At 58.7% G+C, this 23,031-nt stretch overlaps 1 protein-coding gene across 3 annotated transcripts in view; it reads right to left on the bottom strand.

Annotated features, from left to right (window-relative positions):
* The window catches only part of PDE9A (phosphodiesterase 9A), a 92,020-nt gene extending 74,043 nt beyond the window's left edge, over positions 1-17,977 (bottom strand). For all 3 annotated transcript variants that reach the window (XM_064476295.1, XM_064476313.1, XM_064476306.1), the window contains exon 1: positions 17,842-17,977. In XM_064476295.1, coding sequence (XP_064332365.1) covers positions 17,842-17,910 — 69 coding nt within the window. In that variant the 5' untranslated portion in view covers positions 17,911-17,977. The remainder of the gene's footprint in view (positions 1-17,841) is intronic.
* Positions 17,978-23,031: the final 5,054 nt, after the last annotated feature.

Genomic DNA, 23,031 nt, shown 5'->3' with positions numbered 1-23,031 from the left:
CCTGCTGAGTCTTGGGCCCGCCATCCACGTGCCGGGGCTTCCTGCTAGAGGGACGGCTGTTAAAGGCTGTCTGCAGCTCCAGACCTTAGCTGAATGCCCTTCGGACCCACGCATCTTCCTGACCCCTCCAGGAAGGGTGTGGAGTCCTCCTGAGGGGGCTGCAGAGAGCCTGGCAGGGGCCCTGTGGGGTCCAGACCGGGAGGCGGGGGGAGACCAGCTGGGGAGGGGGAGGGGAGCTGCGCCCCAGACTTGGGGAGGGAGTTCTGGTCGACCAGCGCTGCCCTGGTCAGGTGGGGGTGGTGGTCTGCCAGCCCTGGGTTCAGATACCCTCTCTTTAAGTAGATTCACGCGTACACTCTTTTAGGCACTAATGATAAAGCGAGTACTCAGCTGTAATGACCGAACTATCAACACATTTGAGAAGGGACACGGCATCTCAGGGGACAGGTCCACCTGGTTGGCACCCAGACGGCTGCCCATGACTGCTGTCCTGAGCCCTGAGTGTCTCGCCCATGGCCACGGGCCGGGGCAAGCCAGGGCCCTCCTCGGGCAGCGTTCGGGAGACCAGTACAACAAACCGAGGCTGACTGATGCTGAGGCCGACGTGAGCCTGCGGCTGCCCCCCTGAACCCCCAATTTCAAACTCAGTGCTCACACAAGGACCCTGTCTGTTCCCAGTAATTCTCTAGTGGGCGCTACAAATTTGAATGTATAGAATAGCAGGGTACAAAGACATGCCACTTAACTGTGTGTAAGCGTTACATATTCGGGTTGTATGTGAAAATTTTTGAGGAAAAAACAGGTCAGTTGCTAAAATTGTGCAAATTACTACACTAACTCTTTGGCCATCAGGGCACGGGGGCCTGGAATGAGGATGGTCAGCACGCTCACCTCGGGAGTGGCTGCTCTTAGCGGCTCTGTCTGCCTGGGTGGGCCCTGGGGTGGCTGGAGCCTGAGGGGTTCCCACTGTCTCACAACCCCAGGGTCGCCCTTGGCTGGTGTCAGGGTTGTGCGCTGCTCAAAGCATGAGCAGGGTAGAGGAGTGGGTGGGGAGGAGCCAGGGAGCTGGGTTTACTTTCAGCCTCCCCTCTTGCCAGCGTGACCCAGAGCAGGTTTCTTAGTCTTTCTGAGGCTCTGACTCTTCACCTGCAGAGTGAGGCCGCTCAGGGTTTTAGGAGGATTCACCCTGACATCCAGAGCCCTGGGGTGCATGAGGTGCTCGGTTAAGTGGCAGCTGAGATGACAGGAGGGGCTCTTCGAAACTCACGGGTGTCCTCCCTGGAGACAAGGAGGCTCCTCCTTGACCCCTCAAAGGCCATGTTCACAAGCAAGAGGCACTGAAGACACGCGGCCTGAACTTCAACACGTGATCACCTCTGGGTGGTTCACGTGTTCGGACACGGGGACATATAACTTGGGATGGCCGTCGCAAAGCACAAACTCACAAAGCTCCGATCGCTCTAACCGACCTCCCTGTATTGGTTACCAGCCACGTCCAGTAACATCCGAAGTGCAGTGAAAACTGGGGTCGCATCAGTATAAATGCGTACCAGCTAACAGGATCGCCACGCAAGGTTTCAAACACTTTGATAGGTGAAATGATCCATTTGATCTCACTCGGACATGGAGGGAAGCCTTTGGAAGGCGAGGTCCTCGTGGGCAGGGCCTAGGGCAGCTTCTCTGTGCTCCAGCCGCGAGCACAGGACCTGTCCATCAGATCAGGGGACACCAGTGCCCAAGCGGCCTCCTGGGTGAACAAGCTGAGGCTGAGCTCTGCATCTCTGGTTTTAGGCTGCACTACCCGCCGCCTCCGCCATGACCGCCGTGATCCACTTCCACCGCAGCCACCTCCATGAACACCAACACCACCGCCGCCACAATCACCTCCGTCAACACGGCCGCCGCCACCTCCACCAACTGAGGTTGAGCCCACGCGTGGGCCAGAAGCTGAGCCAAGCGCCTTATACCCTGCGACCCTGGGTCCTTGTAAGAACCTCGCTGGTTGGTGTTATCATCATCCCCATCACAAATGAGGACTCTGAGCCAAGAGAGCGAGCCTGGCCTGGCCAGGTCAGCGTGGCTCTGGATACAACCTCGAACTACTTCGCTCCAAGCCCAGAGACGCGCGCAGTGCCTGAAAGTTGAAATCAGGCTTTCAGTGGTGATCTGGATGGGAAGCAGCGGTGGTCTCTTGGCCTCTCCACCACTGTCGCTCCCCGTAACGGTGAACAGTCTCTGCTTTGTTCTCAGACTACTGGTATTTCCGACTGCACACTTGGAATGAGGATCGATTTAGACTGCCCCCACCCAGCAGAGAATAAACCAATCCAAGTTCCTTTCCCTTTGTCTATCAGACCATGATTCATTTTTTATTGCTTTTACATTAGCCTCTGTAAGCTTTTATAAGGCTTTGTCTGCCCTCAAAGCAAACCAGAGTATTTCAGTCTGGCACCTGGTTCCTGTGCTCCAGCTCTGTGGGTTAGAACCCACCACACCAGCCGTCAGAACAGCCAAACTCATCCCTCCACCCCCCCTCCCTCCCTCTCTCCAGCCATCCATCCAGCCCTCCCATCCATCCCTCCACCCGGCCCTCCCGCCCTCCACCCATCCATCCATCCAGCCATCCAGCCACGTAATTCATCTGCAACTCACCTCTAATTATAAATGATATGTATAAATGTGAATATATGGTTCATCCCGTCTTGCCCCTTGTTTTTGGAACACATAACAATGTCACACTCAGACAGATCACAGATAACCACCAGGCAGGCAATCACTGCCTCTTTGTTTGCTTAGATAAAAATCTGTATTAGGCCTCATTTCTCTTTCCAATTTAAGAGGTATTTTTTTCTGGTCACCTTGTTTGAAAAGAATATAAAATAATAACAAAATTGCTACATACTCCTATGAGTCCGACACATTACATACATTTGCTGAGAAAGAAAAAGAGCGTCTGTGTGATGGAGACACCGAAACACGGACAACAGCACAGGCACAGCGTGACGGAGCCCCTCCCTCCCTCCCTCCCGGCTGTCAGCGCGAGACCCAGCCTGCTGTCTGTGCCCGACTCCTCCCTCCACTGGGGTTATTTTAAAGTTCGTTCTAGACATCATCTTACTTCTTACGGTTTAAGACAGCCAGTGTGCCATTGTCACGCAGGAAGGAAACTGACAACAATCTCATTTCTCAGACTCACATCTACCCTGAGGGCGTGTTCTGACGATCAGAAGTAATCTGTCTTCTTCGACAAATAAACGGCAAGGAACGTAAAGGGGATGGACATACGGACAGAAAGAGACCGAGGGAGACGGCAGCGAACGCAACGTGTGGGTCTTGTTGGGATCCTGACTTGAAAACAAGCGTGTGTGTGTGTGTGTGTGTGTGTGTGTGTGTGTGTGAGTGAGAGAGAGAGAGAGAGAGAGAGAGGTGGTCCCCTTCTCTTTTCTTGCCATTATTTGTTGAAAAACACGTGATCTTTGGTGCTGAAAGCAAGCTCTACAGGTGGGGGTCATTAGTCCTATTTTGTGGATATTAAGGCTCAGAGGGTTGAGGAGTTCTTCCACGGTCACACAGCACCTGAGGGGAGTGAAAAGGGAAGGTGGCTGTGAGCCCAGCAGAGGGTGACGGTCAGCATAAGGGACGGGGTAGTGGGGGGCTTGGCGGGCCAGGCTGTCGTGAGACGATGCGGGCAGGTGCGGGGACCGCTGGCAATGACCGACACGGCCCAGGGCAGCGCACGCAGAGCCTCCTGGAACTGTGGGATGGTCAGTTTGGGGGAAATACCAAGAGAGGCCCCTGAAGACCATTCTCCGACCCTGCAGAGCTTGGAAGGTCATGATGGACCGGCTGTGGAAAGGCTTCTGAGCGGGGGCTCCGGGACCTGGCTCTGCTCCTTCTCTAGGAACCGAGGGGCCCCAGGCGGGTCTCCTGGCCTCTCCGGGTCTCAGATGGCCCATCCTCAGAGTGTGGATGATGCCAGCTTCACCTGCTGCCAGGCGCCATTTCCGCCCTGAGCCCCAGATGCTGGAATGACCACCTCAACCCTCGGCAAGGGGCACGTGCACATGACGCCGGGGAGCCCGGGGCCTCCTGGTTCAACGCCCGGCTCTGCCTCTCACGGACTCTGGGACTGTGGGCAAACCCTTCCCCTCTTCACTGCATACTGTCCTCATCTGCAGCACAGGGAAGAGACTGGCAGCCTCCATAAAATACTGACAAAGGTGTCTGGTATCTGGTATCCGAACATCCGCCAGCAGGTACCATCCCATCTGCAGGTGAGGAAACAGGCCCGCGATCACACAGCCAGCATACACGGCCCTGCTGGGCGCAAACCCCAGAATGCTGGCTCCAGGGCCGCTGGATAAGCAACCGAGGGACTAGGGGGCCAGGGGCGGTGGGATGACCTGAAGCCCACCAGGGTCCCCGAGATTCACCTCTCTCCATTACGTACTTTCTCTTGGGTCCAGCGCACAGGGCGCCCTCCAGGAATGTCTGTCAGGTGAAAGGGGCTGAGAGGCACGTTTGCCAAACGGGGCCTGGGTTAATTCAACCAAAATGCACAGCAAGCTCTGGCCAGGGAGTCGAGAGGTACCTAAGGGCCCCCGACCCCATTATGTGTAGCGGGCGGCCGAGGAGCTGGCGATGTCCACAGCACACGGGAGAACAAAGGCAGACGGGGCACCTCTGTGAAAGAGTGCTGCCCTGGAGGGGTGGGGGGCCGCGGGAGCAGGGGCCTCGGGCTGAAGGTGAAGGGAAGGGCGAGCCCCTCACTCTGTCCCACCCGCGCTCCAGACCCACTGTCCTGCTGGGTTTAGGGCACAGCGACCACGTGAGAGCAGCCTGTGCAGCTGAGGGAACGTGGCGCAAGCTGCGGCCAGAGCACGTTTACAACCAAGTGGCTACAGCCCCATGGTCCCTGAATAGTGCCCCATCTCTCGCTAATCCCCACACCCTAACCCGGGCGCTTGGGAGCACGGCCTCCTCAGGGGGGCAACGTCTCTGCAGGTGTGATTACATTAAGGCTCCTGACCCAGAAGTCCCACCCCTGGGCACACATCCAGAGGAAACTCTAATCCAAAGAGACACCTGCACCCCAATGTTCACAGCAGCGCTATTTATGACAGCCAAGACATGGAAGCAGCCTAAATGTCCAACACCAGATGACTGGATAAAGAAACTGTGGTATATTTATACAATGGAATACTACTCAGCCATAAAAAAGAATGAAATAATGCCATTTGCAGCAACATGGATGGACCTAGAGATTGTCATTCTAAGAGAAGTAAGTCAGACAGAGAAAGACAAATATCACATGATATCACTTATACATGGAATCTAAAAATAGTAACACAAATGAAGTCATTTATAAAACAGAAACAGACTCACGGACATAGAAAATAAACTTACAGTTACTGGGGGAAAGGAGGAGGGTGCAGGGATAAATTGGGAGTTTTGGATTTTCAGCTACTAACTTCCATATATAAAATAAACAACAAAGTCTTACTGTACAGCACAGGGAACTATATTGAAGAGCTTGTGATAGCCTATAATGACAAAAAATATGAAAAAGAATATATATATATATAACTGAATCGCTATGCTGCACACCAGAAATTAACACAACATAGTAAACCGACTATACTTCAATTAGAATCTTGAGATCACCCCGGATTACCCAGGTGGGCCCTAAATGAAGTCACAGGATCACAAGGGAGGCAGAGGGAGAGCTGACGAGACATGGAGGAGGGAGTGACGTGAAGACAAGGCAGAGTGAGACTGGAAGGTGCCGGCCTTAAAGGCTGGAGGGATGCAGCCACAAGCCCAGGCCTGCTGGTGCCCCAGAGCTGGAAGGAGCAGGAACGGATCCTCCCCTAGACACTCTAGAGGAAGGGAGCCTCTGCCGGCACCTTGGCTCTGACCCCAGGGAGATGGGATGTGGGACTTCTGGTTTTCAGAGCTGCGACAGAATACATTTCTGTTGTTTGAGGTCATGCTGTTTGTCGCGATTTGTCACAGCAGCCCCGGCCGCTAACAGACCCTTGACCTCCATGCTGAGAAGGCTGGATCTGTTTTGCAGGGAACAGAAGTCCTTGATGCCGTGAGAAGGGAGTGTATACGTGACTGGGACCAAACTGTGCAGCGGGGCCGAGGAGGATGAGGCCAGGGAGGGACGGGGCCTGGGAGGGATGGGTTAAAGAGAGGAGACACTGAGGCCTCAGGAGCAGGGAAAGGCTGCCTGCTCACCCAGCCTCCCCTACGAGCTGCTGTGGGCCTGGGGGCCTGGGAGGAGGGAGGCTGGAGGGGAGTGGGCTCTGGCAGCCGTGGGGACTCCTGCCCCAGGTGGGATGTTCGGTGGGCAGGAGGCAGCACCCCAGACTGTGCAAATGCCCGCCCAGCTCAGGCTCCGGGCTGCCTCAAGGCTCCGCGGGATCTCGGGGCCCACCTCCCGCCGGCGTCTGTGGCGGCCTCCTCATTCGTCGTGGCTGACCCCCTCACCGCTCCTGTCATCTTTCTGGGTCACTTGGTTTTTTTTTTTTTTCCACTTCTGGTGTCTGAGGCCCAGCTCCACTGCTATAAATAGTGGATCACAGGGGACTGGAGATGCAAAAAGCCAGGAGCCGGGAGAATCGAAGATGGAGATCGACTCGGCGGACTGCTTCACGCGAGGACATTTCCGAAGGTGTCTCTCGGATTCCAATCTGCTTTACTTCTTGAGATGGAATCCCAGGAAGAGGCAGCTCTTGATCCGCGACCCTCGCCTCTCCCCTCTCAGGGTCCTTGCCCCGCTCTTCTGCTGAACCCCCGCCCCCTTCTCCCGATCTGCCTTGGCTCTGCTGCATCAGGACTCCAAGCGTGGCCCCGCGCCACCCACCCTGGGGTCAGGGCTCCTGGGCGCCCGCGGAGGGAGGGAGGTGCGGGGAGGACCCGGGGCCACAGCCCCTCGGGGAGCATCCGGGAACCTCCTCCCGACACGCGTCCCGCCGCCCCGTTCCAGGTGGGAGGGGAGGTGGTGGCAGTCGGGCGGGCACGGGGACCAGACGGAGAAGAAACCACGTGAGAGGAGGCGTGGCCCGGGAGGCGGGAAGGGCCCGCTCCGGCTCAGGCCAGAGAGCTCCGCCGTCCTGGTGAGCAAGTGTCCGAAAAGGAAGTGTGAGGGCTCCAGGCAGGCTCAGCCCTTTTCAGAGACAAGTCAAGGCCTCTGGGGGGGCGGTATTTGGAGACAGACTCTTTAAGGAGGTAACTAAGTCAACACGAGGCCACTGTCTGAGTGCCCTGAGGTGGCCGTAACAAAGTACCACAGACTGGGCGCTGGAAACAGCAGACCTTTACCCCCTAACAGTTCTGGAGGCTGGAAGCCTGAACTCCCGGGGTGGCAGGTGTGGGTCTTTCCTGCGTCTCTCCAGCTTCTGGTGGTTGCCAGCGGCCCCTGTGTTCCCGGGCTGTGGCTGCATCAGCCCAAGCCCTGCCTCTGCCTTGGTGGCCTCCTCTGTCTCCACGGCTTCTGCTCTCTGCTGGAGCCAATGTCCCTCTTCTTACAGGACACAGTCACGTGGGATAACGGCCCATCCTCTAGCAGCACGACCGCCTCTCACCTTGATCACGGCTAAGAAGACCGTATTTCCAAACCCGGTCCCGCTCACAGGTACCGAGTGTTGGGACGTGGACATGCCTTTGGGGGTGGACACAATTCAACCCCAGACAGTGATGAACTGGGGCAGGACAAGGTGCCATGAGGGACTCAGAGGAACCCAGGCCCTCACACAGGCGCCCTGGTGAACAGTGGCCCAGAGTGTGTAAGTCGGACGTGGGAGAAAGGCTGCTGGGCAGAGCTGGCTGTGAGGACCGGGGAGCCGAGAAGCTTCCATCTGCAGGGGGAGGAGGCCTGCCTTCCTCCCCACTGCCTCCTGTTTTTCCTTTCCTTTTTATTGCTTGAAATTTCATTAGCAAAACTGAGCAGTTTTCCTGCCAGAAAAGAAATGTCTCCGACTGTGGGCGACGGGGCCTGGAGTGGGTCCACGCCTGCCGCCCGCCTGCCGCCCGCCTGCCGCCCCGTCCACCATCCCTCCCCTTACCCACACCGAGGCCGGCGTCCACCGCCAGGATAAAGCCCCTCGGCCTCGTCTGCGGCTGCTACAAGTCCCCCAAAGATCGGTATGACCGCTCAATGCCCTTGGAGCCCCGAGATGTAACAGCAGCCAGGCGCAGTGTCTCCAGGTCCGCGCTGAGCCCAGCACTGTCCCGTGTCACCCAGCATGCGGGGCAGCGTTGCCCGCGCAGCCTCTGCGCCGAGCCAAACAATCCCTCCCGGGTGCACCACTTTTAGTTTGCTGCCTGAGGCTCAAAGCCGTTGGCTGAAAGCTGCGAAACCCATGGTTCCTTCTTCCAGAAGCCAAGCCTAGCTCTTCAGAGGGACCTGGAAGCTTCGAGGGGCCAAGGGCATCCTCTCGGGGCTGCCTGACTGGTCCCTCTGAAGCACATGCGGAAGGTTCACAGGGGGAAGGAGACCAAATCAGAAACCCCAGACCCAGAGGGTGCCTGGCACCCAGGCAGCAGCCTCACTGCTCCAGCACCGCACCCGAGAGACCCAGGCCCCATTCCTAGAGAGGCCCTGGGCTTTGGGGAAAGGCCTGGGAGGGGAGAGGCTGCGCACAGACTAGGTGGAAAAAGTAAGGTGGGAGGCTGGGCACCTGGCTGCATTCTGAGTGAAATGTGGGGGTGCAGGGAGTGGGGGGCAGCAGGTGCAGGGGGATCAACGTTTCCGCAGGTCAGAACATCAGCTGTGTCCACCGGTGCACGCAGCCCCGCCCGCCATGTGCGCTCACGGGAGTCCTTGGCATCGCGCCACGATGATCAGGGCTTGATCCCTCAGGCGCCTGGTTCTGACTCTGAGAAGGGCTGCCTTTGCCCTCTGCCCACCTGGTCACCACGGGCTCTGCTCCACCATCACCCACGTGTCACCTGCACATGTGTGTCCTCTCAGTTCCCGAGGCTGTGACCCACCTCATCCACCTTTTCAGCGCCACCCAGCATGATCGGAGGAAACCCACCACTCCCCTCTTTACAGCCTCCGGCAGTACCTGTCCCGACCCTCACCCCCTGGAGCATCCCGGGCCGCTCTGCCAGGAGGACACAGATGCCGTCTCCCATCTCTGCTCTTTGGAGCTCAGCCTTCAAAGCACCACAAGCAAAACGGGTCTCAGATACAGGCTGGACCACAGCTGCGCGCCCTGAGAGCCCCGGGGGGCGTCTGAAGCCAGGCGGTCACTGGCCATCTCTGCACTCACGTTCCAGTGCTTCTTGTGTTTGTTCTAAGCTCTGGGGTTTCTGTTATTAATAGTGACAGCTGAGGCTTACATAAGAAGCTTCATTGAGAGATTTCAGAGTATGTATAGCCATTAATTTCGAACCTTTAAGCACCGCCCACATCAAGGTTTCCCCACCTTATATAATACAACTGGGCAAAAACATTTTGGGGGCTGCTCCTCAAAGCACTTCGGTAATGACTTGAGCAGCAGACGGGCTCCAGAAGAGCCACCAGCCACACCCGCCTGCTTCTGGCGACAGCCAGCCTTTACATAACAAGTAAGGATGCTCCGGGTTAGCTGTTCTTGCAAATGTCAACTGCAGGTGGGGAGACGATGGAGGATCTCTAGATGATCACATCAAATACACTGCCTCTTTTTTCCTGTTATTTGTAAGGCTGTAAAAGCAAAACAAAAAAAATCCCCCAGGCAGAAGCCGTGAGGGTAAAGGCGGCCTGAATCACTAGGCTCTGCTAACCGTCCTGCTTACAGAAGGAATCAACTGGCCCCGGGGATGCCCGGCCCCACCTGGACACTGCCTGCTCACCCGGAGCCTGCAGCTTGGCGGTGATCAGAGGGCTGGTGGCCACTTTCCTTCATGGCGGCCCTGAGTCCATGACATGGATACATAACAAACAAAAATAACACAACCTTACGGAATGCTCACCATGCGTCAGCCCGTTTAAGCATGGGACACACATTCTGGAATTTAATCACAGCCACGCTCACTTCCCCTCACTTCACAGACGGAGACACCGAGGCACGGCGCTCTCCACCGTGACTCTGTGCTGACGGTAAACAGACTGTGCGAGTGACTCTGAAAAGCATCTGTCTTCCCTGAACAGGTTACTCCTCTCCCCACCCGTGGTACGTCACCCTTCAGCGACCACACCACACACAGCCGCCCTCGATGAACACAACCAGGCCCGGGAAACTGGGGGAGAGTTCCATGGAGCACAGTTTTTCAGAAGACACAATAATCCACCATTGCATCAGAACTACGCACGCTTTGCAAACCGAGATAAGAGTGGATACGATTGAGCTTTAAAGACAGCGGGCAGATTCACTGATAAATGAACACCAATGACTGGTAAATGCAACAGCAGATTGTGGTCTATGCACACAATGCAATATTATCCGGCCTTGAAAAGGAAGGACGTTCTGACGCATTCACAACAGGGACAAACCTAGAGGACATCGTGCTCCGTGGAATAAGCCAGTCGCAAAATACAAACACTGTGTAAGTCCACCTACAGGAGGTGCCTAGAGCAGGCAAATTCAGAGAGGCAGGAAGGACACGGTGGGTGGGGGCAGGGCAGCGAGGGCAAGGGGACTGGATGTTTGAGGGGACTGTTTCAGCTGGGACCATGAGAAAGCTTTGGAGACGGACGGTGGTGATGGCCACACAACAATGCGAATGTGTTAATCCTGCTGAGCTGGGCACTCAGAAATGGTTAAGATGGTAAAATGTTATCTTCCGTGTATTTTACTACAATTTTTAAAAATTAAAAAAGAAATGTGAGGCAGGGAATCTAACGCCAACTGAACAAGACACCTTGGCTCTTCTTAACTGTGTTCAGACCCAGTTTTCAGGCGGCTGTGCATTTCTGTGCAGGCAAACGCTCCCACTGGGCGATGAGTTTGGGAACAGAGGAGATGTGGTCCCTGGTGGGGGTAACAGGGGTGACAGGCGGGCGGGGGGGGGGCCAAGGTGAATTACCACATCGTCAACTGCAAAGATTTGTGTTTTTGAGGTTGAAAACATTTGGAGCCACCCCCAAGGCAGCGAAGGCATTGGCACAGGGACCCCCAGCACGACTGTGACCCTAGGAGGCAGGGAGAGACGCAGGCCCTTTTCATGCTGGCGCAGCGGGGCCTCTAAGCATGCGTCATCGCAGAGCCTTTCTTCTCACAAAGATTCATAACCCTGGAAACGCAAACACTTAACCACAAAAGTAGAAAGAAATGGCCTGCTGAGCTAAGATGCTGCAGGTCCACCTCAGCCCCTCGCGCCCTGGGCCGCCCCGGGAACCCGCACTGGCTGCAAGCGGCCCCCAGGCTGCAGCCCGAGGCTCTGCCTGGCCGAGGGGGGAGGGGGAGCAGGGGGACATCCTTCCCTGGGCCAGGGCTGGGCTGCTGCTGTCTTGTTGATGTGGACACCCGAGGGGACCCTCTTAGCCCTTCTTGCCAAAGACTTTTGTCACCCCAGGAAAGCGACCTGCTGGGTCCCCACGGGGGGTGGGGCCAGTGACAGGATGAAGATGGTTCAGCTTGTGCCGCTTGTGATGGGAGAGGCCAGGGCGGGGAACGTGCCTCCCACCCCAGATGGCAAACCCAGGAGCCGGCCGGCGGTGACCCAGGGCTTCCGGCCCCCCAGCCCTGGCCGCCCACTGCCCGGCCCTGCCCGGCCCGTCACCGGCGTCCCTTTCATCTTTGAGCAGCATGTCGGTTCCCAGGACCCTTTGCTTTCCATCCCTGGCGACCAGAGCTGTATTCTGCACGGTCCTGAGGCCAGGCGTCCTCTCGGCCCACAGGGCTCTGGTGAGGACATGGGGCCCTCGCTCAGGGTATGAAGTGACTCTGCTGCCGAAAGGTGTCACCTCGGCTGGGCTGGAGAAAGAGGTGCCTCGGGCAGTGGGCCTTGGGGCCTCGGGGCCCTGGTGTCGCCCCCTCTTTGTGGTTGCTTGCTCAGAGTCACACTGGGCGCAGTGAGATGTGAAACCAAGGACCCTAAGGCACTGCCATGGTTTCTTCCAGAGCTTCCGAGTGGACAGGTCCAGGGTGAGGGGAGGCAGGGGGACAGGACACGCTTACTGAGCCTCCCCAGCGGCCAGCTCTGCCCAGGGGCCTTTCTGCATGTTACTCAGCGCCGTCTGCCTCACCCCATGGGGGGCACCACCACTGCACCCACTTCACGAGGAGAAGGTGACACCCCTCGGGTGTCTCAGCTGCCAAGTGGCAGAGCCGGGCACCATGAGGCTGTCTGTCCCAGCACCGCGGCCCCCAGCCCTCCACGTGCCCGCCGCGAGCAGCCCCAGCCCCTCCTGCACTTCATCTGCAAGGCCTCCCTGTCGGTATCCGTCAACCCTGACAACGCGAGCAGGGTTCAGGCCTCCAGCCCTCCCCCTCCTGGGGCCTCCAGATGTCAGAAAGTGTCCGCTTGGACAGGCCTTCAGACCACAGCAAGCGGGAAGGAGGAGGGAGGCCAGCAGCCTCCTGCCTTCCCAGTGGCCTCAGGCTGGGCCTGGGAGAGGCCACGCTTCCCAGAGCTCAGGCAGCCGGGCTGGTGTGCTCCAGTGGCCGGCACGCTTGTTGGAAAAGACTGAAAACTCAGACACTCACTCATTTTCAGAGCCCAGTGCTGACCCAGCTGGAGCCGGACGGTCATCGCAAGTGGGGGGTCGGGCCCCCTCCCCGTCACTCCCTGCTCACCTCCTCTTACGCTGGAGACCCCCAAAGGGTGTGGGATGACCCCTTTTCCATCTTCCCTTGGTTGCAGTTAGCTTGTGGTACCAGTTCAGTCTCTGCTGAAGGGTCTTACGTTGCAAACATTAAAGGAAGAGAAACGGCTTTGCTGGGACCCCGGAGGGCACATGAGGGCCCTCTGTCCCCCCGGCAGTGGCAAAAGCAGCGGAGAGCAGCCCAGAAAACTCAGAGGGCCTGCCTGGCCAGGGAGGGTGCCCCCGTGTTAATGAGCAAGGGCCCTTCCAGTTGGCAGGAGAAGATGCTCCAAGTTGGGGGTAAAGCAGGGCCCCACACCGGGGTGGAGGGGAAGGGAACCTCTACTGGGCTTTGCCAGGCGGCCAGACAGACGTATCCCAGGAGGGGGAAAGCATTCCAGGAGCCGGGGTGGGGACTCGAGGTCCCACATTGACCGCACTGGACAAAACCGGGGCAGCTGTACCCTTAGGCAAACAGAATACAGGACTGCGCTGGAGAAGAGCAGGCAGCTGGAAAAGCCAGCTTGTGTCTGCGCCAAAGGCAGGCGCGCCGGCAGAGCGGCCCGGCAGCCCTCAGAGGGCACAGGGCGGGGCACAGGGTGAGCGGCGCAGGGAGGAGGTCCTAAGCCGCCGGGGGTGTCCCAGGGGGTGGGCGTGGAGGGCCTGGGCCCCACAGGCCCACAGGGGCTGCATGCTGGCCTCCGAGGAGTCTCTGCACGACCCGGGGTCCCAGGTGGCAACAGGGCCAGGCTGAGCGCCCGGCACACGGGGCTGAGCCCCAGGGGCGAGGGGGAGCAGTCACAGGTGGGGGGGCCACGAGGAGCCACTGGGGACGGTCAGAACAGCAGAAGTGTCCTCTGATGGTGGCATAACAACTGCCCGGCGCGCTTCCTGCTCCTCCTTTACAGGTTTTTCTCATTGGCTTCGTTGTTTTGGAGCAGAAACAACTTAGCAGAACTTCAGTGGCTGTTCACCTAACAAAGTCTGGGCTCCAGCTGCAGAGCGAAGCCGGGACAAAGACGCGGCCGATCGGAGTGGCCGAGGGGGTCCCAGCAGGGTGACATGATGAGGGGCCATCCCGCAGGGAGCTGCTGGGCCCGGGAACTACACCAGCAGAGCTGGTCCCTTTCAAAGGGACTTACAAATTCCAGGATGGTCATTCCTGCCCAGATGAGGCTTCTCACCAAACCCAAGCCCGAGGCCAGGCCAGGGATCCCACAAAGGCCTCACTCAGCCTTGTGTGGATGGTGAGCAAACCCACGCCCGGATGTGCGGCCAGGCAGGGGCCCCTCAAGCTCCCTGATGCCAAACGAGTCGTCCAGGCACACCCCAGGCAGCCCAGCTGAGCCCAGGCTTTCTCTGCACATGGGTGCGAGAAAGGAGAAGGTTTCGAGGTCAGGGGACCTGAGGAAAGAAACAGCAAACCCCCGGGGTAAGGAAAAGATGCAGGAGCTTCCAGATCAGGGTTCTCGGGGCAGGCTTCCCCGCCCCCACTCCCTCCTCCTTCGCCTGGTGCCAGGAGGTGCCAGGTCCCACATGGCGATGGGGGAACAGGTGATGGGGACAGGCGTGTGGAGGTGCTGTGGGCTGCATGGGGCCGCGTGCCTGGCCGTCCCCAGTCTGGGTCACCCCAGTCTGTGCAAAGGGCTCCTTCCCCGCAAAACCGGTCTTCCCTGAGGGGGCAAACCTATTCACCAGGCCCTGCGTGGCCGGCACCACAGCCCTTCCCACCAGCCGGCTCCTGTCCGTCCCCGGGCACCCTGCAATAGTAAACAGCGGCGGTTTAGTCTCTGGCCTTCCTGGGGCCCAGGCCCAGTGCCTGGCTCAGGCCAGAGGGGCCACCGCTCAGCGGGCCTCCCTCAGCATCAAGAATGTCACATCCACGCTGGACCCCAGCTCCCAGCGCACAGCAGAGGCTCAGCACACTTGTTTGGACAACTGACTAAGCGATGCGCCTCATCTGGTTTGCTTCTTACAAGCAGCGCGGCTTTACCCCCGCGAGACAGTGGAGAAATCGTGGCACAGAGGTTCGGTAGCTACCCCAAGGCCCTGCAGGTGGAAGTGGGGGCCTGAGGACAGACCGCTGTCTGGATCCAGGCACGACCTCTCAGCCACCCCGGATCCTGCTCGTGTGTAGACCCAGGAAGGGCCCAGACTTGCGAAGATAAGCCACATCGGTCCTCCGGGCCTCCTCTGCACGGCCTCTGACGGGAAACCCCATGCACAGAACACGGATCCTTCAAGGGGACCCCAGGACCCCGGATCCTCGTGGCTGCCTCGCACTGGACGCCCTGGGCAGGTGATGTGACCGTGTGTGCTAGAGGGTCCTTCACACCAAGAAAGCCGTGAGCCAGCCGCCCAGCAGCCGCTGCAGTTTCTCTAAGCATGTGAGATGCCTACGGTATTAGCACTACAGGTCCTTCCTCAGACAGGGGACACGTGCCATCCGTCCCTTCTGACGGCTTTGCCGGGGCAGACACCACCTGCAGAAGCCACTGCGCAGCATGTTATCTTCTTTTTCGCTGTTTGGGCCATCTCCGGGGGGAGCGCGGAAGGACCAGGAGCCGGGAAGTGGAGGGACAGAGCAGACACCACACAGGAGCCGCAAGACTACGGAGTCAGGCAGAACGACCGACACCTGCCTTGCCTCCTGCCTCCAGCCCCCGCCCACCCGCAGCGCTCTCCCCTCGTGAGCATCGCGGGCTATGTGCCCATGACCTTTCCCAGGGAGGAGCTGGGATGGCTAACAGGGAGACAGAGCCCGACTGTGTGTGGGGACCTTTGAGAATTCCTCCAGCTCCTGGAACTTTAAGAACAGAAACCGCAGCCACTGGAAGTGTTGCTGCGGGCGCTGTCGGCCAAGGATTTAAAGTCCCGACGCGGCTGCTGGGTGCCGCGGGCGAGGTGGGAGAGGGTATGACTTTCCAGCCCATGCTCAGAACCCCAAACCACGCGGCTCTCCCCCAGGGCTAAAGGTCCAGCCAAGAGTCTCCAAGGGTGTCGGCAGGAAAGGCAGAGGGCGCAGAGCGAGGTCAGGAAGCAGGATGGGACGGCACAGAGATGACAGAGGTCTGAGGACCAAGGCCTGCCTCCTCCCGTTTGCATCAGTTAAAGGACGTGAACCGAACAGAGAAAAGGCATCACACCCACCGTTTTCCAGAGTGTTCCGGGCACTCTGTCCACATGGCCTCTCACAGTGCACGAGTCTATAAAGCAGAAGCTATTGCCCACTGCACCGACCCGGAGGCCAGTTCAGGGGGGCCATGGATTAGGTGGGCAGGGTCACAGAAAGGGGCGGAGCCAGCGCTCAGCCTCAGATCCAGCCCCTCCCACGGCCAAGGCCTCCCTCCCAGCGCAGGTGCCCATGGTCTCCCAGGGCCGCCTGTAGGGCTGCTTTCCTGAGGGTCACCCAGTCCTCAAGCATCTCAGCCACGAAACCCCTCAGCCCACAATGACAGCCGGGCCCGCACCTCAGCGCTCGCCTCCACCCTCCAGAACCTCTCCTCCACTTTTCACTCACTTGGCACTGAGCTAGCTTCTCGGGAGACCTTTGGGAAGTTCTGGGGAAGGAACTGTCCCTTCTGATGGTGACAGCCATCACATCCCACCTCTTTCAAAGGGTCAAAAAGGCCAATCTTTGGCAATTCTCTGTCGGGGTAGAAAAAGTGTGTGTGTTTGTGTATCCATGTGCATGCCTGTTTGCATGTGTGTGTGTATGCGCGTGTTTACGTGTGGTGCGTGCATGCAAGTGTGTTTGTGTGTGCACATATCTTTACGTGCATGCTGTGTGTGGATGCACGTGCACACGTGTGTGTGCACGCTGGAGAAGGGAAGAATTCAGCAGAGGGCCCTTTCTTCCTTAGGGGAGGCCTTTAAATTTCTGTGCAGTCCCAAGTGCCCAGCCCTGGATGTCATGGGACCTGGGGGGGAGCCCTGCATCAGCTGACTGATGAAATAAGAGGGAGTGCCCACCTGCCCTTGCAGACGCTTCCTGTTCCCTGTTATCTGGTTCCCATGAAGCGGGCTACAGTGGGGGAGGGGAAGCTTGTACTTTTCATTTCACGGGATAGAGGAGGGATGGACGGATGGGGCGAGAGAGGGGGTGGCTTGTTGGCAAGTCTATTAGCTGGCAGGGGCACATCTGAGGACTGGAGAGCCCCAAGCCCCTGCACCTGCTCTGTGCCTGGCCAGGGCACGTCTCCCTGGCTTCCCAGCTCTGGCGCTCTGTGAGAAAAGCAAGGTGAGCCCCGGCAGCTGAGAGCTTCCCTGAGACGTCCAGCTGAGGTTGGGGAGTGCTTCTGTCACTGTGCCCTCCCCACAGGAGGGTCTGAGGGGGGCTTACAGAAGCCCCTCCATGCCAGCGGTCTTACTGTCCCTCTCTGCCAATCAGAAGCCGGGGATGCTATAAACGTAGAGCTGGTCCAGGGGGTCGGCCAGTCTCTCTGAGGGCCCAGAAGATGGAGCAGCCCCGGGTCACCCCTGTCCTGTCAGCGCTGACTACCTGCTGGGATGGGGGCCTGAAGAGGGTGGGATATGAGCAGCCCCTGCTGGGCTAGCCGGACCCCCACACCTGCCCCTGGCTGGCGAGGAACAGTGCCGGTCCCCGCAGGGGCTGCGAAGAGCTCCGCACCCCCCGTGTCCCGCAGGTCTGCCCACCGGCTCCCGCTCCCGGGGTGAGTCCTCCGCGGTCGTTCCGCCGGAAATAAAAGGCTTCCTGTACCAGCCTCTGAACATAGGAACTCAGCCTAATCAGATTTGTTACAAGGAAAGCTCTGCCCACCGAATGGAAAAAATGCCCCCGTGCAGTCGCCCCTTCCCACGGGGCCGCGCGTAGGGACACCTGCCCTGCAGAGCCTCCCCGACCCCCGCCCGACTTGTCGGAGGCCGCAGCCGGCTCCAAGGACGCGCGGACCGCGGTCCCCCATCCCCGCCCGCGCCCCCTGGCCGGCACCTCCCTCCACCCCCCCGCTCTGCCTCCGCGACCCCGGCGCTGCCACCCAGGGAGGGGCCGCCGGCGGGCTGGCACAGCGAGGGGCGGGGGGGGGGGCGTGCCGGAAGGGCGCCCGCGGCCGGGCTGGGGAGGCTGGGGAGGGGGCTACCTTCTGAATGCGTCCATCGATGTCCAAGTAGATGGCCTTGGGCCGGTAGCTGGAGGAGCCGGTTCCCATCTTGCGCCGAGCGCTGCACTTGGACTTTTTACTGTACTTTCTCGACGCCAGCCGCCGCGGGGAGGGCGGGGAGTGGGAGGAGGGGGCGGGCGGCGGGAGGACGGCGGGGACCAGCCAACCAGAGCGCCGCCGCGCGCCCGAGCCGCTGGGCCCGGCTCCTCCTCCCGCGCCTCCCTCCTCCTCCTCCTCCTCCTCCTCCTCTTCCTTCCCTCCTTCTCCTTCCCCTCCTCTCTGCTCCTCTCTCTCATCTTCACCCCCTTCTCCTCCCCTCCCACATTAAGGCACGCCTCCTCATCTTCCCTTTGACTCCAGCTGACTTGGGGACAGGGCCAAGTGAGCAGCCCCTCTCCAGGTGCCCTCTGGACAGGTGCTTATAGCCAGCGACCCTCTCCGGCTGCAAATCTCATCACCTCCCCACGTGACCAGATCCGCATAGCGACCCCCTCTGGCTGCAGTGCTAGTCACCTCCCCCTGTGACCAGATTCCCACAGCGACCCCCTCTGGCTGCAGGGCTGGTCACCTCCCCACAGGGACAGTTGCCCGCTGGGGCTCCTTTGAAGGTGGATACTCCGTCACCAGCAAGCACTTGGCTGGTGTGGGGCCCTAAGCTAACTTACGGGCATTACCTAAAACCAAGCAGTACTTAACACCCGGAGAAGCCCCCCAGGTTCCACCTCTCTCTGCTGTGAGCACTAGCCTCATTTAATTCCATTAGGAAATGGGGAAAGTTCCTCCTCATTCATGCACATCCTTGCCCTAAGTTTTCTCTGTATCCTCGGGAGTGATAGCCTCTTCCAGCTGCACCCGGAGCTGAAGTGGCAATTTTTGTTCTGTTCCTGATGTAGCCAGAGTGAGGATTACCCAGACACCAGCTATTTGCTGGTTTCAGCACTGTTCTGGTTGCCAGCACTGCCCCCCACCTTTTTAATTGCTACAGGGAGTGTGGGAAAAGCAGGAGGGGAAAAAGGAGGGGTTTCAGGCAGCTCTTGACCAGCAGATCACAGCAGGGGCTGCCTTTGTGGCTCCCCAGTTCTCTTGGGAGAGAGAACAAGTTGCGGGGAGGGCTGGTGATGCTGAATGGCTCTCAGTCCCTGTTGCTTTTGGAAGCGAGTGTCGAAACCCACCAGAGAATACACTTATTGTTCTGTCCTAAGGGAATTGCAAGCCACTGTTCTCCATCTGTTGAATGTCTGGGGTTTGCTTGCAGAGAGAGTGTCTGGGACATACAGGCTCCCTCCTTCCTGCTGGTCTGCCTGGGCTAGGCTGTCCGTGGCCACGGCCAATGGTCTTTGCTCTCCCCTCCCTGGCCATCTGGCCTCCACCTGGTGAACAGTCACTGGCTTTCCAGAGTCCTTCTGACCGCCTGGGGCGTTGGCCAGGCTGGAGCCGTGGGGAGCGCGAGGTTACCATCTCTAAGTGAAGCAGTCTTCCTCAGCCTTTGGACAATCCAGCCTGTGTTGCTTCATGTCCCCTGTCTGCTCTGGGGTAGGGGGTGGGAGGAGGCCCAGACTGGCTCTCAAAGGGTGATGACGGTTTTGCCTTTGCGTTCAGCACAGTAAAGGGACCACGTCAGAGCCTGGGCGCCATAAGGTTTGCTTTATATGTGACTGGGGGCGTGAGCGGGGCACCGGAGGCCTTCGGGGTGGAGGGTCAACCCCGCTGGGCGGTTACCGTCAGTCACCGGACTCACATCGATGAAAATGTAAGCCCAGAGCGTTGGAGGGGGCAGCGCTGTTGCCGCTCAATTTTATGGTCGATTGTTCTGATGCTCTTCGGGCTCATCCAGCGACTGCTCCGCGGGGCTGCTGCGCCGTGTGACGTGGAGACCTCCCTGGCCGGCAGGTGGCTCGTTAGCTCGGTACTTACCTACTCTCCACGTCTTAGGGTCATCTGACCTCCCCTTCTCAGACCATCTCCTTCAAGTGCCCAAACACAGATGCAGCTCTTCAGGGCCACTTACCAGACCATTGGAGGGTGAAGTTCTGTGACTGTGTGTCCGGCACCACCGTGCGTGTGTGCGTTTGGGGAGGGAGGGGTCCTTATGCTGCCTGGCTGATTCTGCATTCAGAATAATAATCACGCCATGAATATTTGATCGACCAGGCTGCTGTCCAGTTACTCCATCCCTGAGTCAGCAGACCCTGCCTTTCCCCGGCCCGCCGGGGGCCGCCGCTCCGTCATCCATCAGTGCCCTCCTCGCTGTGAGCTGGTGCTGTTCTAGGCCCTGGGCATTCGGTGCAGGAAAACCCGAAATCCTCGGCCTGTGGAAGCTGACTTTTAGTGGGAAACAGACGAGATGGTGAAAACAAATGCAACACGTAGCCAGCCTATCGGGCAATGAAAGTCACACGGAGGGGGGGGGGCCGACATGGAGCGTGTGGGGCTGACACTTCAGGGCATGAGCACACAAGAGTAGCGGTGGAGCAGGGAGCTTGTGTGTGTCTGCGGGGGAAAAAGAGTCTTCCAACAAAGGGAGCAGCCTCCCTCCAAGGCTCCTCCCGCAGGAGGCCGATGGGGCTGCAGTGTGGGGTGGGGGCGGTGGAGTGGAGGGCTGGGGGCGGTGGAGGCTGGTGGGTCTGGAGTGCAGGGCAGGGGTGGTGGAGGGGCCTGCAGGGGATGTGGGGTCAGAGAGACGAGGGCGGGTGGCAGGTTCTCTTGTGGGCTGGACCACGGATGTGGTTCCACTCTTGGCTGGAAACATGCAGGAGGTTGAGCAGAGGCAGGAGGTGGTCCTCTCGCAGTTCAGCTGCTGCTGGATGGAGATGCGCTGCTGGGAGGGGCTGCAGGCAGACCAGCAAGGAGCTGCCCCCATAATCTTTGCAAAGAGTGATGGTGAATTGGGCCACTGGGGTGAGAAGTAGTTGGATTCTGCATTCCGTTTGGAGAGTGTTTGTGTCTTTCATGATGGCTCATGGCTTACAGTGAAGTTATTTCTGCTTTTTTGCTCCCCTTCCCTTTCACATCATGTGATTCTGCCTAAATTCATGCTCCTTCGTCGTGGATGGCCCCTGGGATAAGGTTCCGGGAGCTCACCCTCCCCTCTGCCCACACTACATCAGCTCAGCAGCTCCTTGGCATCCTTGACCTGCATTCCTGATCCTGGCTTGGCCGCCAGAATCGCAGCCAGTGTAAGTTCCCAGAATCAAGATAAAACCGAAAGAAACTACCTGCCTCCACCAGGTCGGCTGGGGCTGGGGTGAGGAGCCTGGGTGGGGCAAGAGGCCTGCAGGTCTTGTGGGAACTTGGCCACAGAGTTCAGAGTCCCAGGGGAGTTACCGGGAGGGATGTTTCCAACCGCCCCAGGCATCAGGGTGTGAGATCCTGCCCAGATCTTGCAGGGGTGGGGAGCAGGTGAAGGAGCTCACGGAGCTGCAAAGCCAGCTCCGGGGATCCAGCCTCCGTCTCCAGCCCCCAAGTGGACTGAAAGTTTTTCCAGTAGTGGGCTCATTCCTGTATGCAGAACTCTCCCTCTAATTGCCATAAAGACCTCATCAAAGAGGAATTTCAAATTAAGGCATCAACCAAATTGCAGCGCAAAAGGCCCGAGCCCAGCCTGGGGCCTGAGGAGCCAGACACTGGTTCCTGGGCGGCACACTCGCCAGCTCTTCGTCTCCGGCAAGGAGGAACGAAGCCACGGCGAGGAGGAAGAGGAGGGTCTGCCCTGTCCCCCTGGAGTGGGCGGCCACCGGCAAGGATGCAGAGACTGGGAAGGAGTTCAGAGTACTCAGGGAAATCTAGATGGTGGATCTGAGGTGGAAGGAAGCGTCTGTCCAGAGTGGCCAGGCCGGGCCGGCAGCACCCAGCACCTCCCGGCATCGTCCTTGGCCTGGGCGGCCCAGGGAAGCGGGTCAGCGGGTGGCTGCTGCTTCACCCCTGAGAACATCCTCTGCCTGTTCTCTCTCGGGTCTAACTGGGGCTTTTAATGGCTATTCTGAATATAATCCAGTCACTTCCTCTGCCAATTCTTCTGAACCGGGGGCTGGGGGAGGGTGCGTGGGGAGCGCAAAATGCATTTGTCAAACAAGCAAAATGCATTAGCGCCAACTGCATACAAGGCACCAAGCAGGCCTTGCTAAAGGGGCTGGGACATGTTAAAGGGGGCCTGGAAACACCGTGAGAGAGGATTAAAATTGATGAGCGGGTCAGAGGTAAGATGCTTTACGTTCTGGAATTCCCACCACTGGCCTCTGGGAGGAATCAGCCTGCTCGGCGCATATATAATGAACAGATCGCCCCATAAGCTGCTCTAAGCTTCTGGGAGAGCCACCTGGCAGGAGGCACCAGGACGGAGAGGAGGATGCGCCCTTTGGCAGGTCTGCCTGTAGCTTTCGTGCAAAGGCAGTGTCACTTTTATTGGAACAATATTTGATTTACACACATATTGACTTGTCTCTTTTTGTGACATTGGCAATTAAAAAATTATTACTAGTTGTAAATATTTCAAACAGTGCAGTCGAAAGGCACCGTCCCACCCAGGTCCCAGACAGGGATGCACCCCTTCTGACCGGTCGTCCCAGGGGGTCTCGGAAACGCGAGTGCCGTCGCCCGCTCTTACCCTCTGACCAGGCCGCGTCTGTGCTGGCGCTGGGACTCTCCCCCACCGCTGGCTGTCACCAGCTCCTCACATACAGAGGGCGGCGGCTCGGACCGTCGTGTGTTTTACGAGTGTTTTCTGTAAGTCGGTGCCCTGTCTTTCAGCTCCATTCACGGTAGCTTCGTGGCTGTACAGGCCGCAGTGATCCAGACCCTGCCGCGCCTCCTGCGGGCATTCTAGGTTTCTCGTCAGCGTAGAGAGCGTCATTTCTAATAGAAAACTGAAGAGACACAAAGAAAGACGTGACCTAAATTTCCGAAGATTGGGGCCGTCTAATTTAGTCGTGGCCCATTTGCTGAGGGGGTGTCCAGGGCAGTGGCTGTGCCGAGTGTGTCGAGGCCGAGGGAAGTGACGACACCACTGGTGACACAGCAGAATCCACAGCGGCGTCGACAGCCTGGCCGTCCAGGCCCACACACGGCCCGTTTGCCAGCACGAGTCCCGGGCCGGGCGCCGCAGGCTTCCCCGCTGCGTGAAGCTCTGTGAAAGCTGGCAGAGGGCTGGACCAATTTAGGGAGAGAATATGA

This window comes from Camelus dromedarius, chromosome 2 (genome assembly GCF_036321535.1).
Source record: "Camelus dromedarius isolate mCamDro1 chromosome 2, mCamDro1.pat, whole genome shotgun sequence".
Taxonomy (NCBI): domain Eukaryota; kingdom Metazoa; phylum Chordata; class Mammalia; order Artiodactyla; family Camelidae; genus Camelus; species Camelus dromedarius.
The sequence above is the reverse complement of the archived record's forward strand: the minus strand, read 5'-3'. Positions and strand labels throughout refer to the sequence as shown.